The 18118-nt window shown below is 44.9% G+C and overlaps 1 protein-coding gene across 1 annotated transcript in view; it reads right to left on the bottom strand.

Moving 5' to 3' along the window:
- Window positions 1-18118, bottom strand: part of EIF2AK4 (eukaryotic translation initiation factor 2 alpha kinase 4) — a 141193-nt gene that overhangs the window by 42780 nt on the left and 80295 nt on the right. The window contains exons 26-30 of the mRNA XM_082275339.1: window positions 17077-17193; window positions 15707-15772; window positions 12536-12712; window positions 7123-7257; window positions 3144-3254 (exon numbers count right to left, since the gene is read on the bottom strand). Of these exons, the coding sequence (XP_082131465.1) occupies window positions 3144-3254; window positions 7123-7257; window positions 12536-12712; window positions 15707-15772; window positions 17077-17193 (606 nt within the window). The remainder of the gene's footprint in view (window positions 1-3143; window positions 3255-7122; window positions 7258-12535; window positions 12713-15706; window positions 15773-17076; window positions 17194-18118) is intronic.

Consider the following 18118-nt stretch of genomic DNA (forward strand, 5'->3'; position numbering starts at 1 on the left):
TAAGATTAAACTAGAGACCTATATTAGCCGGCATATGGCCCTTTTTAATGGATTTCAAGCATCAAAAATTAAATTCTTAGCTCTATAACATACTCAAACATGAGAGAGGAGGAGATGTGGATAGGCAGCTTTTGCAGCGTGAAACCAAGTGGATTCACACCTTGGCAGCAACAAAATATCCTGGTTTAAATTAATCCATTAGCTTCAAGCTCTTATTATAACCCAATCAATCTTATGGAATGGGTTTTTGCTTTGCTGTTTTCTTTTCAAAATACTATAAATTGACTTTTTTTTTATGTGCATCTCAACTTTTTTGCATGGCACATATTTATAGATTTTTGTCTATATCCATTGTTGATTTGTAATTTAAAAATATATGTGACTACTGGAGGATCATCGGAAGGCCCTAGAAATAGTTACATATTTTCATTTTTGTAATTGTCAGTGCTAAAAACATTTTGTGGATGTTGATTTGTTTTTATCCACTAGATGGAGCACATGATGCATAGTGATCCCTGGGGATGGGTGACCGTACAGGTGCCCCCACTCGGAGCAATTAATCTGAAACTATAGTCCCAGTGTGTTGTCCCAATTCGGTGTCCCCTTTATTTGGCTGCCCCCTGTGCTTTCTCCAAGGAGGTTTTCATCTAAAAATGGCACCCTGCAATTTCCAGGGCAATGTTGGCAACGAACTGGGCAAGAGGCGTCTCTGTATGCCTTGGTCCCGCCCTCTTATGGGCAGATCTTCCATCATGGCGCCGTAGGTCCCTATTGCTATCGCGCATGCGTGGTGGCTTATTTGGACGCCCACGCCTCCATCTGCGCCATTAGATGCTGATGCAGGTGGGGAGGGGTATATAAGGACCCTCAGAATTGGAGTCAGTGCAGTGGCTTGCCCAGGAGAAACCCAATGAATGCCATATTGCCAGTCAGAGGTAGTTATACTTTTGAGCCATTCATGATCGGTGCTATTTAATTTTTGGTCAGTCTGGTGGGAGCACTTTATCCTATAAGTGCGATCTATGCTTTACTCAAGGTGGAGAGGTACCTGTCCCATAGCAATTTATTGGAGTTCTTAAACCACGAGATACCTCCAGAATTGAATTGTTTGCAAGCTTCTGGCAACTTCTCAGCATTTGCCCCTTATTTTTCTGGCTTTACCCTGTCTGGCACATATTTAGCATTCTGGTAGGTTAAAGATTAACGTCCTGGCTTTTACTGTACTATGGTGGACAAATTTACTCTTTTTTTCATAGTTGATTCCCTACTTTTTCTGCACAGACCTAACTGGCAGGGCCGCTGATAGGGGGGACCACCAGCCCTCTTGTAGGGGGCCCGAGCACACAGGGGGGCCCACACAGAGAGGTGGGTTAGTGATGGACAACAAATACAGAAATCTTCCTCCAGCACCTGAATCTGATCTGTCCCTCTCCCTGCTATCAGCTTTTATCTGTTGAGAAAGAGACAGTCGTCCCTCACTAATCCCCCTCCCTGTGGGCCCCCTTCCCAGCACTTATCTCTGCTCAGGAGTTTATTTGTAAATTGTAACTTTGTTTCTCTCTCTCTGTCTCTCTGATTACTGAGCTCCAACTGCCCAGCCTGTATATTTTTGTCATCTCATCTTCTTTTTTATTTAACACGGTTTTTTTTTTTAGATTTAGCAGGAATTATGTATGTTATGTTATATTTGTGTCTGATAATAGTGATTTTGTTGCAATTTTAGCTAAATATATCTTTAATATTTTCTTGGGGGGCCCTGCCATGTAGTCTGTACAGGGCCCCGCGATTTCTAACAGCAGCCCTGCTGACTGGGGATCCAGTCTCCCTCCCTGTGGTTTCACCGATATCCCCTTGTGACCATCCTCCTGATATGTAGTACACTAAAAACGCTTTATGCACAGTCAGGTAATAGGGCCTTACAATGATGACCTTCAAGTCATATGCATTTTTGAGAAATATTTATTAGCAAAAATTGATGTATTGTAAAATTGATGTGAGAATCTACCTTTATTGATGGTAGTTGGGTTGGTGGCTAATATGCTGTTTTCCAATTTTTAGCGATTATGTATGTGGTACTCACTAAAGTCTCCTGAAGAAGCCACAAGCTGGCGAAACATATAGAGCATAAGTCACTGCATTCGTACCATAATCGTATAATTGTTGTGCTATGATTTTATATGTGGAAAATTGTTTTTAAATTTATTGTTACGTTTATATGTCAATCTGTTTTCTTGGCACTTTTAAAATCCCTCTTCTCTGCTTTCTCAACAGGTTTTTCCTCTTTGCAGCATCACTGATCAGCTGATGGGCTGACTATATGTGCTGTTATAGCGTCACCGTCAGAAGTGACGTATACCCGCTAGTACTAACATTTCTATGACAACAGAACACAAGAAAAGAACAAGGCCCAGGTAAATCACTCCCCTATCCTTAGCAGACTTGCATAGTTTTAATCAACAGTGCAACGCTCAGAGGTAGCTTTGTTCCAAAACAGACTATGGAGGACCCAGGCCCACTGTGACCTTGCACAGTGTCCTGTACCTCTGAACTGGAAGACACAGGACGCAAACTGACCACACTATTGTGGATCAGCTTCTCTGCTTAGAATGAAAAGAATGGGAGTTGGTAGGATCAACCAGGTATTCTAAGCGTAAATTAAATAAGATTAGATATTACAAATATATATCACATATACAACTGGCATATTTAAAGAGGCAAATAACTTGAAATTATATTTTAAAGTAACACTTTAAGGTTGGCCTATGTACCCATGGCTGCCGAATGCAGACATCCAACCTGCCCCTATGTCATAAGTCTTGCCCTCAATGAAGCATTAGCCTTACCCATCCAACCCTACTTGACTGTGTAAAGCTATAAAACCTGGAGCCAACCTGAATGAACACTGCAGTCTGCCATATCAATTGTTTGCTCTGCCATTGTGTACTCTACACTGAGTGTAACTGTTGGGTGTTAGGATTGTTTACAGAGCATCCCACCTTTGCGTTTGAGTATTTATGGCATCTGTGCTACCTGCTTGCCTGATAAAAAAAAATTCAAAGGTTTTTGAGATTTAGATAACAGAGTAAGATGTCCACAGAATAATATTAAAACAAAGTACAATTTAGTGAATCAGTCAGACTTACATTTTCCTCAGCATTGGACAGAGCAGCTGAGATCTTGTCTATAGCAATACTAACACCAACCGCACAGGGTATAATGGCAGATCCAGTCTGAGGCCCACGAAATTGGGAAATCTAAAAGAGGACAATATACAAGCATTTTAGAAGTTGCAATATATGTACACTCCACAACTCCACAGATGAAGGGACCACTCATAGAGAGAGGTCGGAAATTAACCGTTCTGCCCACCTTAGAATGCCGGCTACCACCAGAGCAGGCCGAGAGCTGGTCATATGCGACCTCGCGAGGCATTTAACTCGCAGGCCAGCCTCCGTCCGGTGGGGCTATGAAAAAAAATCTATCTAAAAAGAGAAAATTTGCCAGGACCAGAGATCCCTGCAAGGAACTAAGTCCTTATTCCTGATTAGGCAGAAAAAAACTGGACTACCTATAGCAGAGAGGGAGTATACCACCTGGGACAGCCCATGGGCGTAGCCAGACTTTTTTTCTGCCTAGTGTCCTACTCCTGTAGGAGGCAGTACAACCAGGGCCGCCATCAGGGGGGTACAGCCAGTACTTCTGTATGGGGCCCGGGCACACAGGGGGGCCTGGGCAGCAGGAGGATTGGTGGGGAGAGGGATCAATGACAGAGCAATGCACTGTCTGCCTGTTCCTCCACCGGCTGGAAGCCGGTTTCTCTTCCTCTCGCCGACTTTCAGCTGTTTGTCCCCGCCCACACTCAGAGCTGGGACACAGGGACAGCAGTCTGGAGAAGTGGTGGAGTCGTGGAGAGGTAAGACCTGGGAGGAGGTGCGCTGTGTGGTGCTCTGTGGGCTCTCCCCTCCTGTCTGAAAAACACTCGTCCATGCAGCATAAGAGACAGGATCGCTCTTACATTGCATCGCACTGTACACACACACAGTTTGATTACCACCCCCTACCTCCTCCACGGGCTGCTCATCTCCCGACAGCAGGAAATATGGGTAGGGGGCGGTAATAAAACTGTGTGTGTGTGTACAGTCCGATGCAATGTAAGAGAGATCCTGTCTCTTATGCTGTCCCTGTCTCTTATGCTGTCTGTTGTTCAGACAGGAGGGGAAAGCACAACATAGTGCACCCCCTCCTGGCTTAGTAGTGGTTTCTCCCTGTCGGTTTGGGGGGCTTACAGAAATAATAATGGGAAAATAATTTATGCCTGGGATGTTTAAAGGAATTGGCAGCTCTCTTTGCTAGAAAGTGTAATGGGGAAAGTTTGTGCTAGGAGCAGGGCTGGGGGATTTGTGCTGGGGGGATGGGGTTGTGAATTTGTGGAGGGATTGGGGGGGTTGTGCTGGGAGGGGTGATTGAGAGGGATTTGTGCTAGGAAGAGAGATTGGGGGGGGGGGGGGGTGATAATATCTTTTTGATATTTTCGCCGGAAGTTGGGAAGGGGGGGGTTCTGTCAGGTAGGCTGTATGGGACCCTGGGATTTCTAGCGGCAGCCCTAAGTACAACCAAATGGTTAAGAAGATCAGGAGCTGTGTCTGTCAATGAACGAAAGAGAAAAAAGGTTTTTCTTAGTTTCTTAATTTTGTAAGTAAAAACAAGCTTGAAGGAGTGCGGCTGCCATAACACTCACAGAGCACATGCTCGGAAACGCGTTGCATTCCAGTGACGTCTTTTGTCCTACGCCGCTAAGCCACCTGCACCACAATCTGAGTGTACATCCACCGTACATCCAGCTTCCTCATAACGGTGACCAGCGAGGTGAACCCTGCATGGCGCTGCCAGCGAATGGACCTTACGTCCACTGATGACCCTTGGGACAGCCTTACTACTATGAAGTGCCAGTTTTATCTCCTAACATGAGAGTTGCCAATTATATACTATGCAATAAAACGGTTTTAAAGTCTACACTTAGAGGCGCCTCTCCCTCTTGTTCTTGGCTTCTGTTCCTATATTGATGGCACCCCCAAGTTATTGGACTATATAGTGCACTCCACCAAGTATATGGACATTTACCATGAGATTTGTAGCAATTGTGCTTTATTTTTGTTTTTATAAAATTTTGTAAATAAGTAATTTTTCTCCTTCACTGATGTGCGTTGCTGGAGCTGCACTGATTGGCATCACTGACAGGCAGCACTGGTGGGCACTGTTGGGGCTGCCTTGATAAACAGAGCACTGATGTTCAGTGCAGATGCCCCGTGTGTGGACTTGCCGTTTTTCAGCTCTACTCTCCTCACGCGCTGTCAGTGTGAGGGGAGGATTGGCGATAACTGGCAAATCCTGTTTACATCCATGATCAGCAGTGATTAGACACAGCTGGTCACGTGGTAAAGAGCTGCCATGATTAGGTCTTTACGCCGATCTGTGATCAGCTGAGTCCGAAAGACAGAGCGTTTACAGATCACTGCTGATACAAGCTCTAGGGGCACACAGGCAGCATAAGCACAGGAGGTCGTCAAATGACAGTCTCCCAGCAAAGTGCGGCCACGCTGTAGCCGTCATTCTGCTATAGCCGAGAATGGGTTAAAGTACTGAATGATGCCCAAAGTTTGGATAGGAGGAGTAGTGTTGGGCGTCAATGGCTAGATAGCAAGGAATTTGCCTGCAAAGCTTCAATTTCCCCTGATGATGTTACCTATGGCGAAACGCATAGAGCGGAGCCGGAACACACGCTACTGCACATGCAGGAATTAGCCATGGCCATTTTGGGTCCTGGCATGAGAATACTGTATGGGATGTGAAGCGTTTTTGGCTCTGTCCTCATTCTAAGTATACACACCACAGTAAATTATTTTCTACTTTGTTTACCTTCACAATGGAGAATGTTTCCTTTTTCTATGATGCCGTCTTTCTTCATTTCAATTGGAAGTACATAGAATACCATATGAATATAGAAGTGTGGATGTTTGCTATACTGCTGAAGTCAAGCTGACTGTCGGTGGATTGCATATAAGTGCTATTTGACCACTCATACCTGGGGGTCATCCAATTTTGATAAGCCTCTCTCTTGTTGCTCTGAGGTGGTGTGCAGTTCTATAAAGACTTTTGGGGATCCTCTTCTGTCCCCTTGGGAGTTCATTTGGACTTCATGCATTATATTGGGTTTTTTTTTTTTTTTTTGCACATACTGCTTTTATAGGTATTTTATTTTATACACTTTGTTTGGATTTGTGTAATTTGAATGTGGTCGCCTTAACAGAGGCATACATGTTCATAAATTTTTGAGGCTTTATTATTCACCTGTTCAATATTTTGTAGCGCTGCACTTTTGCATAAGGAACTTCAATTGCACTAGCACGAGGAGTGCAGGTCAACAGAATGGACTGAGTAGAGTTATCTATAATCAATGTGGCACACCCGGTTCAATTTGAGCAGCAGTTAAAGGTTTCAAGGGTGGGGAACAGCTAAACCACCTACATCTTTGGGGGTGCTGTGCCAAATCCTGGCCTGACCATTCTTCCAGATAAGGTCCCGACGAGTCTATTCTATGGAACCATTATCCACACTGGGGAATTATGGAGTTTATATAAAGGCTGTGACATCTATATTATTTTAGGTTGCAGCAGCCAATAACAGGAGGAAGTTGACACTATACTTCACATTTTTCCTGAAAACCTGCAAGTAGGGGAAACAGATTTGTTTATCGTAAGCTATGAAAAGGGTTAAGAGAAGGGTTCATTTTACCAAGTTTTTTTTTCTGCTTTCTGGGCCTCAACTGGAAGGTGGGAATGTTGCTAATGAATGATTATATGGAAATTATGCAAATATTTCTGTTATTTATGCAAATAAAAAACAGTAGTAATGTGTGTTCAGCTTTTTTCAATAAATGACACTGTTCCACTTTTCCTAAACACTGGCATGCATAGCTGGTAAGTCAGTGAAGAGTAAACACAGGATAATAAGCACATGCTCTTATGATGTGCTCCGTGTCACCTTGTAAAGACAAGGGATTATTTGCTCACCAGCTGTACTCACTGCCCAGTCCCCCGCAACTCTTCATTACACAACACGTACCAGATGGTCATATCTCCCCCCAGCTGCCAGGATTTCAGGGATGGTCCTCTGCCGGCGTTTGATGAATGCCACAAATTGAAATACAATCCCACTGTGCTGCTGCATCTTGTACACCAGGCCGAAATTTACCACCACCTAAAAAAAAAGCAGACACAAATGTTGGAGGCGCAGAACATAATTAAATTAATGTAGCAATTAACGTTACATAAATTTCAGCTGGTGGTAAACATTCATATTCTATTATGCTATCTCGATTTGCTTCAGAAAAAAAAATTGGATTTTTGACTTACCGTAAAATCCATTTCTCTGATGTTCATTGACAGACACAGCTCCTGATCTTCTTAACCATTGGGTTATACTGCTCCCTACAGGAGTAAGACACTAGGCAGAATAAAAGTCTGGCTCTGCCTATGGGAAGTCCCAGGGGGTATACTCCCTCTCCCTGCTATAGGTACTCAGTTTTGTTACTAGCAGCGGAGAAAACGCTGGTGAATGGCACATGACTGTGAAGGTAGGCATCCTTGATGTCAATAGGAGCAAGGAAATCCCCTTGACGCAGGGATGCTACCACCTTGCGAGTGGACTCCATTTGGAACTTCTGCACCCGCACATAGCAGTTCAGTGCCTTAAGGTCCAGGATTGGACGCACTTTGCCTTCCTTCCTGGGAACCGTAAACAGGTTTGAGTAAAAACCCTGAAAACCTTCCAAAGTCGGAAGCAGGACAATCATCCCTTGAAGCAACAGGTCTTGTACCGCCCCAAACAGACTCTGTAAGCGGTCCAGGGACAGACGCAAGTTGGAAGGAAAAAACCTTGCCGGGGGACAAGAGTGAAACCCGATCTTGTAGCCGGACCGAATTACTTTGTGGACCCACTTGTCTTGTATCAGGGAAGTCCACGGGTCCAGAAACCAGCGAAGACGTCCCCTCAACCCCCGATATGAGTGGGGGCGCACCTTCATGCTGAAGGAGCCTTGTCCACGGGTCTGGAGAAGCCCGCTCTCGGTTTGCCAGACCATGTTTGTTCGGATCCTCCAGAGGAGGCCCTGAAAGGCTTCAAGCCCTTGTCAGTCGACCCTAAGGGACCCCTGGACCAGCTGGTCAACTAGCTCAGCAAGGGCAGGGGGGAGCTGTTCTCCCTCCAGGCCATGGCGTAAAAGCTTAGCCTACTCGGTCCGAGTTTGTGACACCAGGGCAATGGTGAATACCAGCCTCAGTGCTGTTACATTGTGGGCCACAGCCTCCACCTTTCTGTCAGCCGGATCCTTAAAGGCTGGGGACTCTTCAACCGGAATCATGGTTGCCTTGTTCAGTCTGGAAACCGGAGAGTCCACCACCGGTGGAACAGTCCACTTCTTAATAAGGGAATCCTCATAGGGGTAATGCCTAGTAAAGCGCTAAGGGACCCCAAGGGGACGCTTTGGTCGTCCCCACTCTTTAGCGACAATTCTGTCAAAATAGGCGGGGAAAGGAAACACCTTTGCCAATGGTGCCAAAGGGAACCTGCTGCTCCGTCGCAGCTGCGTCCACCATCTTCAAGGTCTCACGCACAGATACAATCAGTGCTTCCACCAGCGCCTTTTCGTGTGCGGTTGCAGACGTGGAGGAAACATCCTCACTATCAGAGGATTCTGGGCATGTGGTTGCAGACCCAACAGGGTGACCCACCTCGACGGCGACCGAATCAGATTCAGGATCTGATGAGACAGATGAGGCGGGGGCACTTTTTATTAGCCCGTCACTGGAAAGCCACCGCCACCCAGGTCACAAAGGACTCCAGGACCGCCGTCAGTGCATTGATGGATGGTTGGGACCCAGAGCCTCAGAGAGGGGAGCAGGTGGGGAGATGTGCTCCAAAGACTCCATGAGTCACCAGGGGAACCCCATAAAACAGGTGTAAAACACTGCAAGGGACACCTCCACCGTGCTGGCAGCACCACCCAGTCGCCAGGCACAGAGCACCAAGTGATCCTCAGCAGAGAGGGAGAGAACCCCACCAGGCTCACCCCCCCCCCCCCCAGCAGAAACAGGCATCCACAGCCACCAGGATAATCTGCACGCACAGCAATCGGGAAGTAAAAGGATCCAGGAGTCAACACCAGGGGATGAGGAGGTGTTCCCACCGCCGAAATTGCCGCCCAAAGAGCTTCACTGTCATGGCCACCACTATTTTCAATGGCAAACCACCAGAAAATGGCCACTGGACTACACAAATATGGCCGCCGTGCATAGAAACACACAGGCTACAACAAAATGGTGGCCCCATGAGGTTTCCAGGGGGGGATCCCTAGGCCTCAGGGACAGACGCAGGCAGGACAGAAGGTCCTGGCAGGAGCCCCCACCAGGTACAACCACCCCCCCCCCCCGCGCACAGCCGATCGTCCAGGTACAAAACCCCCCCCAGCCCCAATTGCCAGTATAGCGCCCTGCCCCCACCCCAGGAGGTGGACCAGACTACCCAAACAGCCCCAGCATAAGTGGAAGGGGGGTAGGGTGGGGACAGATGAAAAGGGGGTGCCCGACAGGAAGGAGGGGGACCCGGAGGTCCCACCGTCCCAAGGAGGGGCCCATATCCACCCCAAAACCCTCAAGGGGAGAGGGGGGACAGCTACTCACCATACCAGGAACCGGGTGGGCACCGCTCCAGACAGAACCCCTCTTTATCGAAATAGAGGGTCTGTCAGCCAGGAGGAATGCTGTGACTCGGGCTGAGACCCGGTCGTATGCGACCTCGCAGGCCAGCTCCTGTCCAGTGGGGCAATGTCGCGGCCAAACCAGCACAGAGCTGAGGTCTGCGTGCACTCGCTGGCCAGACTGGGGTGACCACTAAATCTAGATTATCCAGCCCATCGCACAGCCCGGCAGTTGATTGACGATCTCACAGGAAAAATTCAGGAGAAATATAATTCTATGTAAAAATGACAAAAAAATTGGCCAGAACCAGAGATCCCAGCAAGGAACTAGGTCCTTACTCCTGACTAGGCAGAAAAAGTCCCTATAGCAGGGAGAGGGGCGGGTGACCCCTGGGACTGCCCATAGGCATAGCCGGACTTTTTTTCTGCCAAGTGTCCTACTCTTGTAGGGGGCAGTATAACCCAATGGTTAAGAATATCAGGAGCTGTGTCCGTCAATGAACGGAAGAGAAAAAAGCTTTCATAGGCTATAGGAAAGCTCCAATTTTATACCTATTTTCCATAATCATTTTTCTAGACTTTCCAAAACCTGCATATCACAAGGTGCTGGTTTTGCAATAATCCACCAACCTTACCTAATAGACCATATTGCTGCTGCTTTGGCAACGTGCCAAAGTGCCTAGCAGTGTTTAGGAACCAATGAGTGTGCGCCATGCTTAGCAACAGTTAGGAGAAAGGGAAAGAGTTAGGGAAAGAGCTAGGTGAGGCACGGTCACATACAGGATACAAAAGAACCATTATGGCCTATTCACACTTGCGCTTTGTGGAAATGTGCATTCATTGTAAGGCCCCTTTCACGCAATCGAACCGATCAGGTCCGCCTGTCAGTTTTTCAGGCAGACTCGATTGGGCCACCCATTGACTTCTATGGGGAGGTGGATGTCAGCGGGCATGTGTCCCCTGACATCTGCCTGGCATCCAATTCAACAAGATCCACTGAAAACAGACGGATGGCGATACGTTCGCCATCCATCCAGCGGGTCGGATAGGATCGGATGAAAATAGACAGGCTGTCCGTTTTCATCCGATCTCCCCATAGAGGAGAGCGGGACTCTGCACAGTAAGCGAAGACGGAACTGTCATCGGCCTGCTCAGGGGAGATCAACTGAGCAATCCCTGCTGAGCAAGCGGAGTCCGTCCATACAGATCAGCCCCGTGTGAAAGGGGCCTAAGTGGCACCCCAATGCACTGTACAATAGAGAGCAACACACAACGCACGTCACTACAAGCCATATGCCGTGCATTGTGGTGGGCTGCATTGACCTGGGTTAACACATGCTATAACATGAATAGGGCATTAATGGGAAAACTGCCTGCAATTTATTCATGATCAGATAAATAAATAAATAAATCTTTATACATATTACTGCAGTCCTGGGCTCCATGGAAGAATAGGACAGTTTAGAAACCAATGTAGCCGGCAGCAGGAGAACCTTTGGTGCACTGTAAAAGTGATCACAGTCACCTCTACAAGAAAACCAAGTTGCCAGCTTAAAAAAAAAATGATACCAAGATCATGACTGCAGCTGCAGCCATAACCATGGTATAACCATTTGCGGACAAGACATTTTAATATGTTCTACACTCGACAAGTGGTTTAATTAGAAATGAGCCCTTATGACCAATCACAAGGTATTTACAGAAATTCTATGATCACAGAATCCACTTTCATTTTAGCATTGTAATAGCAATAAAACCAAAAGGTATTTTTGACAATCCAGTACAAGCTTACTTGAAAAGATCTCCTTTCATGTTGTGAGTTTTGCCTGTCTGCTGGCCATCTCTGTTCACAACTTCCTGGATTCTCTGCATGCTTTGCAGCTTCTTCTCTGCTGTCTACTTTAAATTTCTATTGACTACATTTCCCACAGTACCTTGCTGCCTGCAAGCAATGATTCCTGTACTGACGCCTCCTCCTGAAACTCCTCCTCCCAGCTGCTCTGTAGGCAGACACTGTAAATTCTGTGACTCCATCAGCATCTACTTACAGGGCATAGTAAATATGCGTTACAGGCAGGGCTGCTGTTAGAAATCATGGGGCCCCTTACAGCCTACATGACAGCCCCCCCCCCCTCAGGCAAACAGAGGGACACACAACAGGGGTAATCAAATGTGGGCAGGACAAGGGGGTCTGTGCTGTGGGGGGAGGGAGAAACCAGCATTCTGCTGCAGGGGAAGACACACAGGGCATTGTTCCTGTAATTGTCTCCGCAGGCACCTATCCCTCTCTTTGTCTGCCCACATCTGATTCCCCCTGCGTCCCCTCCTATCGGCAGCCCTGGCCGCAGGATTTAAAGTGATTGTAGAGTGAGAAGGTTTTGTTATCTTACTGCATTCTATGCAGTAAGGTCAAAAAACAAACTTTCTGCATGCAGCCCCCCCCCCCCCCACAGCCCCCCTACATGCATACCTGAGCCTGATTTCGATATAGCAATCTGCACAAGAGGAGAGGCTCTCTTGCTCTTGACTGGCTCACATACAGTAGCAGGAACCTTCATGCATTATGAACATGAACAGTACTAGATCGTGTCTACATTCAAAAGCATCCTATCATAGCATTCCTTTACTAATTTGTACTAGATGAAGGGCACTGTGTATCTTTTCTTAATCATATCAATCATAATTGAGCTTATACACAACTCTGAAAATGAAGGCTTAAATTATTGTACAGGTTCATAACTTATGAAGGTAAACGGTTTCCTAGTATCAGTAGATTCTCACCTGAGACTTAATGCCCAGCCTCTTAACTAGTCCAATGATCTCCTCTAGGTCCTTCAGGCCTTGCTTTGCTAGGACGCCAACCCCCGATTTCTGCTTTGTTAGAGAAGACATTGTTGCCACCAGCTCATGGAGCTCTCCTTTCTGCTCAATAAACTTATAAAGTCGATTCAGCTGGAACTGTAAGAAACACCAAAAGTATAACTTTTGTTTTATAAATAGCTGGGCAACAGCGAAAAACACACATTCATAGGTCAATACTTCTATCACTACTATAGTGTCTCATTCTGTACTAAATGGTAAAGGAAGCCTAGGAGGTGCTGCCAACAATGGACCACATAAGTGTAGAAAATGCCAGTGTGGGCATACAGAAATGCAAAGTGTTTCTAGGAGAATCCAGAATACACACACACACCCAATTTAGCAATTGCTATGTGCTGCACTGCAAAGTGGCTGTAAACCTAAAACATGAAATCTGAACACATAATTCTATAGTGTTTACTTGCCTCTCTCCAAAGCACTGTCATTCCTCTGGTATCAGCATGAGTTAGTTCTTACAAGTTTTACTAACACCAAGAGCTAAGAAGGTGACAGGGAGGGATCTCCAGCACACAGCCTGTGATTGAAAGCTTCAACTCTGTTCCTGCGTGCAGTATGAAGGGGGCGAGTCCCTTCCCAGCAATCAGCTTTCAGAGTCCTTGTACAGTGTGTAACTGCAGCACCTAGCTTCCTGCTTTGTGAGTCTGAGTTTTACGAAGCTGTACAGGACAAACTGCTGCAAGCAAACAGGTACAACTTATGTGGGAGGATCGGTTTCCTCTCTCTGTATCACCTGAGGCCATCAGGTCAATGGGTATATGGTAAGATTTTAAAACCACTTTAAAATAAATCAAGCTTTAGCACCTGATCGTAATTATTGTTGTAGTGCTATGTGAGGTCCATGATTGCTTCCCTTGCTGAAAGGTTGTATTTATAAGTGCGTGTGCTAGCTCTGAAACATCATTAAACTTAATAAGGTAGAGCAAAGTTACATTCTCCCAACTAGTCAGTTATAAGGTTACCTTTGAAAGAGTTATTGCACTTTGCATAGTCATTAAGGATGTTCACAGATTACAGAGGGCCTCCGTGCATAGAAAGTTTGTCCCTGATGGTAATTACTATTAGGTTTATGGGTTAGCTAGAGGTTAAAATGAACTCATAACCAGGATATGGGCATTCCTGCATTTATATAATTTTTAACAGCAATACATGGGCCAATAAACAAGCCCTCACTGAGACCCTGTGGAGCAGTTCATCCAACAGAGAAACAATGAAGCTCTTCTCTTTGCAACTCGGCTCACCTTACCCATCTTTCCCCAGCTCTGAGAAGGAGTTGTAGGGTCAGCTGAGCTGATGAGGTTTAGGCGCTTTTTACATGGTGTCTGTTCTGATCAGTAGGGGATCCATGAACAGATTCCCCTGCTGAATTGGAGCTGAACAACATGGATGTCACTTTTGTGATATCCTTATCTTTTCAGCTTTTCCTGCCTGGACTTTAACCCCTTCATGGCAGAGGGTAAAACAAATCTTAACCCCCGAAAACGGTTTTTCAATTTCGACATCTGTTCATAAACTGTACATATCTTTGCAACACAGCTACTTAGTGTAGTCAACTGCAGGTGAATATTACCTTGTTTTTTCCAAGACAAACTGGGCTTTCATTTGGGGGTAGATGATAATGACATCTCCTGATTATTTTTTTTTATTATCAAAGAAAAATTGGCACACAAAAAATTGTATATATTTTTTAAAGCATTTGTTACCCTACAAAAAAAAAAAAACTGTGTCCTTAAAGCATGTTATGCAGCAAAGTGCTTGTGCTGTGTAATTTGGCCCCCTGTATCATATAAAATTACTGGCTGATCCTACCTGGTTCTGCCCTCCCCCTGTAAACTGACCATGGTTTATCATGGCTGCTGAGCCCCGACACTGTGGTCAGTTTACGTGCCTTCCTCATCCACAGCTCTCCACCCACCCCTCCCTGCCTGTCTGCTCATGACAGTGCCCACCCCCTTTGTTTTCTGCTGCCCTAATAATTGGTAAATGTTTATACAATCCGCACTGTTTAATAACAATATGTACCCCAGTGTCTGTGCTATATGAAAAAAATGCAGATTTCTACCCTATTTTTCAGCGTTTCACAGCCCTCATGTGACTCCTCGGCTCTCTCCTCCTCTCCGGCTGACATTACCATAGTAGGAGTTCTCTGCCCCTCCCACTGTAGATGTCAGCCAGGGAGAGGAGAGAGCCAAGGAGTCACATGAGCGCCAGGAGACACTGTAAAATAAGGTAGAAACCTGCATTTTTTTCATATAGCACAGACACTGGGGTACATAGTGTTAATAAACAAGAGGGGATTGTATAAACATAAACAAGTGGCTTAACAACCACTTTAGCAATTTAGCTGTATATTTCTTGCCATCACCATAACCTACCACCAAATAATTACCCCAAATAAATTCTCCTGCTCCAAACTTTTGCAGCGATACCACGTATGTGTATGTACTTGTTATTTGTACCCGTAATAGAAAAAGCAGTGCACATTTTGTTTTTTTTTATCCTACCAAAAAGACACTGACACTAACTGACCCCGATACTAAAATTAAAAAAGGTTTTGTTTTTTTTCCTAATTTAAATGCACTGGTCATACCGTGACTGATCGCTGTGATAACCAATCAAAAGCTTTAGCAGCAATCCGGGGATCGGAAACCAGCCACCCCCCCCCCCCCCTACCTAAAATACACTGACGATACAGTGACTGATCACTGTGATCAATCAGAAGCTTTAGCAGTGATTAGGTGTTAAAAAAATATATATATACCCTGATGAGCTCTATCAATTCTTATCTTGGACTACAGAATAATAAGTGACTATGTTGCAGAGATGAAAAGGTGTGGGCGGGGAGTTGAGTAGTTCAGTAAAAGAAAAAGCTTACACAAAATGCTGTGTGTGCTCAGACCACAACGGAACTCAGGAGCCGAGTGCATTTGTGACTTATCATCATTTTTTTTTATATTTACAAAGTCTTTAAAGGGGTAAAACATGAGAAACTGGGCATCCATTGCAAATATGTACTGCATATTATTTTACGCTCACAAACACTTTAAGATCATTTTTAATTTGAAATGCACTTACATTGTTCTGAGAGAGAGAAAGGTTGCAGAATTTGGCCTCCACTTCTCTTTTAGTAAGTTTTTCAATCTAGAAAGAAAAAATAATGTTGGGTTAACATAAGGTGAATAGTTTAACCACTTCTGGACCGCCTGCTGCATATATACTGCAGCAAGGCAGCCCGGCTGCACGAAATCACGTACATGTATGTGATTTTGTACACAAGATGCCGGGGCCTGTGCCGCCGGAGCACCGCGCCCGCTGTAATTGGAATGGACACAGCGTGAGCCAATCTGCGGGTCCTGCGGCCACAATGGCCGTCGGGACCCGCCGATCGTTCAGCAGAATGACAGAACAGCAGTCTGCCTATGTAAACAAGGCAGACTGCTGTTCTGTCAGAGAGGAAAAGAAAGATCTTGTGTTTCAGCTAAACTGAAACACAGATCTCTCTTTTCCTCTAGTGCATCCATTCTCCCCACAGTTAGAAAGCACTCCCTGGGAGGGCACTTAACCCCTTGATTGCCCCTGGTGTTAACCCCTTCCCTGTCAGTGTCATTTATACAGCAACAGTGCATTTTTTTTTACCACTGATCACTGTATTGATGTCACTGGTCCCCAAAAAGTGTCACTTAGTGTCAGATTTGTCCGCCGCAATGTCGCAGTCCCACTAAGAATAGCTGATTGCCACCATTACTAGTAAAAACAATGAAAAAAATAAAAAGTCCATAAATGTATCCAATAGTTTGTAGACGCTATAACTTTTGCGCAAACCAATCAATACACTTATTAGGATTTTTTTTTACCAAAAATATGTAGCAGAATACATATTGGCCTAAATTAATGAAAACATTTAAATTTTTAAATGTTTTTATTGGGTATGTTTTATAGCAGAATGTAATAAATATATATATATATATATATATATATATATATATATATTCAAATATTTGTGGTTCTTTTTTTGTTTATGGTGCAAAAAATAAAAACCGCAGAGGTAATCAAATACCACCAAAGAAAGCTCTATTTGTGGGGAAAAAATACTTTTTTGGGGTACAGCGCAATTGTCTGTTAAATCAATGCAGTGCAGTATTGCAAAAAATGGCCTGCTCATTATGTGGGCAAAACCTTTCAGAGCTGAAGTGGTTAACAGTGCTGAATCAAAACTCATGAGAATGCAGATTATGAAGTACCAGATGAAGAATGACTACTTGCACTAGCGTTAAAAAGCATCAATTTACAAACGTGAATAAATGACAGGTTATTTTACATGACAGTCACTACTTTGAGATTTTGTAATCATTGCGGATAAGAAAAGTAAATAATGATGGTAATAGTTTAGTGAATAGAGTCTATGGTATGAAGCTGAGTAACATCGAGTAACCATGAGCACTTACCATAGCATCATAAAGAATATTGTACACCTGGATAAGCTTATCTTCTGGCACACCACAGTGGAGGAGAATGGCCTTTAATAAGGATGTGTGATTTAAATGAATACTGTAATTTCTTTCCTGGAATAACACATTAAAAGAGCTGTTAGAACTGTCACACAGCAATGCACGCTTCCCAAAAGCATTTGTCAGTCACATACCAAAGCATGCTTTACCAGTGGTTATAAGAAAGCATTTTAAGACAACAGATTCAAGTTTCACTGGCACACTGGGAACACTAGTGTGCCTAATCAATTTGCAACCGGTAGTCTGCAAATTGATGACACTATACTAGTTATACCATTAAATAGCTGTATAGACTGCGTATAAAGTTATGGTTACACTTTAGCTCTTGGTGACAGAGTTCAATGTCAAGTCTAATAAAATACCTTCAAAATGTAGTTACTGGGCCACAGAGATCTGTGGAATTACAGTGTCAGTCCGCTTAATGAACATTGCAGTCCTAAGTAGGGTCTGGTGGATTGTGTCACCCCCCTGTCTTCTTACATGGCCCCCAATGCAAGTTTTTAATTTGGGCCTCTCTTGCACCTGCATGGTAGCCAAACGTACATTTCTGCAGCGCAGGCTAAAGCCTCGTACACACGCAACGATTGTTGGCCGTGAATTTTCGGCCAACGTCCGATCGGCCGATTGTCGGCTTGTTAGTATGATGATTCCGACAACCGACTGCGACTTTTCGGCCGAACAAAATCTGGTGTGCATGCTATAAAATTTTTGTTGGCCGTCACCACAACGGCCGATTTTTCGTCAAGTCAGTACAGATTTCGGCAGACAAACAACTGATGAGCAAGACTGGGCATGCTCAGAGAAGAAAAAACACACGGAAAGTTAACCAGCACATGACATCACTTCTGAAGTTGGTTGTTGTTGGCCGAGAAAATTCGTGTGCAGTCTAGAGCACATTTCAACCAACACAACAACACTGGACAAAAGACGGACGATTGGTCGGCCAACAATCGTTGCGTGTGTACGAGGCTTAAGCAGA

Source organism: Pelophylax lessonae (genome assembly GCF_965119305.1).
Source record: "Pelophylax lessonae genome assembly, chromosome: 13".
Classification (NCBI taxonomy): Eukaryota; Metazoa; Chordata; class Amphibia; order Anura; family Ranidae; genus Pelophylax; species Pelophylax lessonae.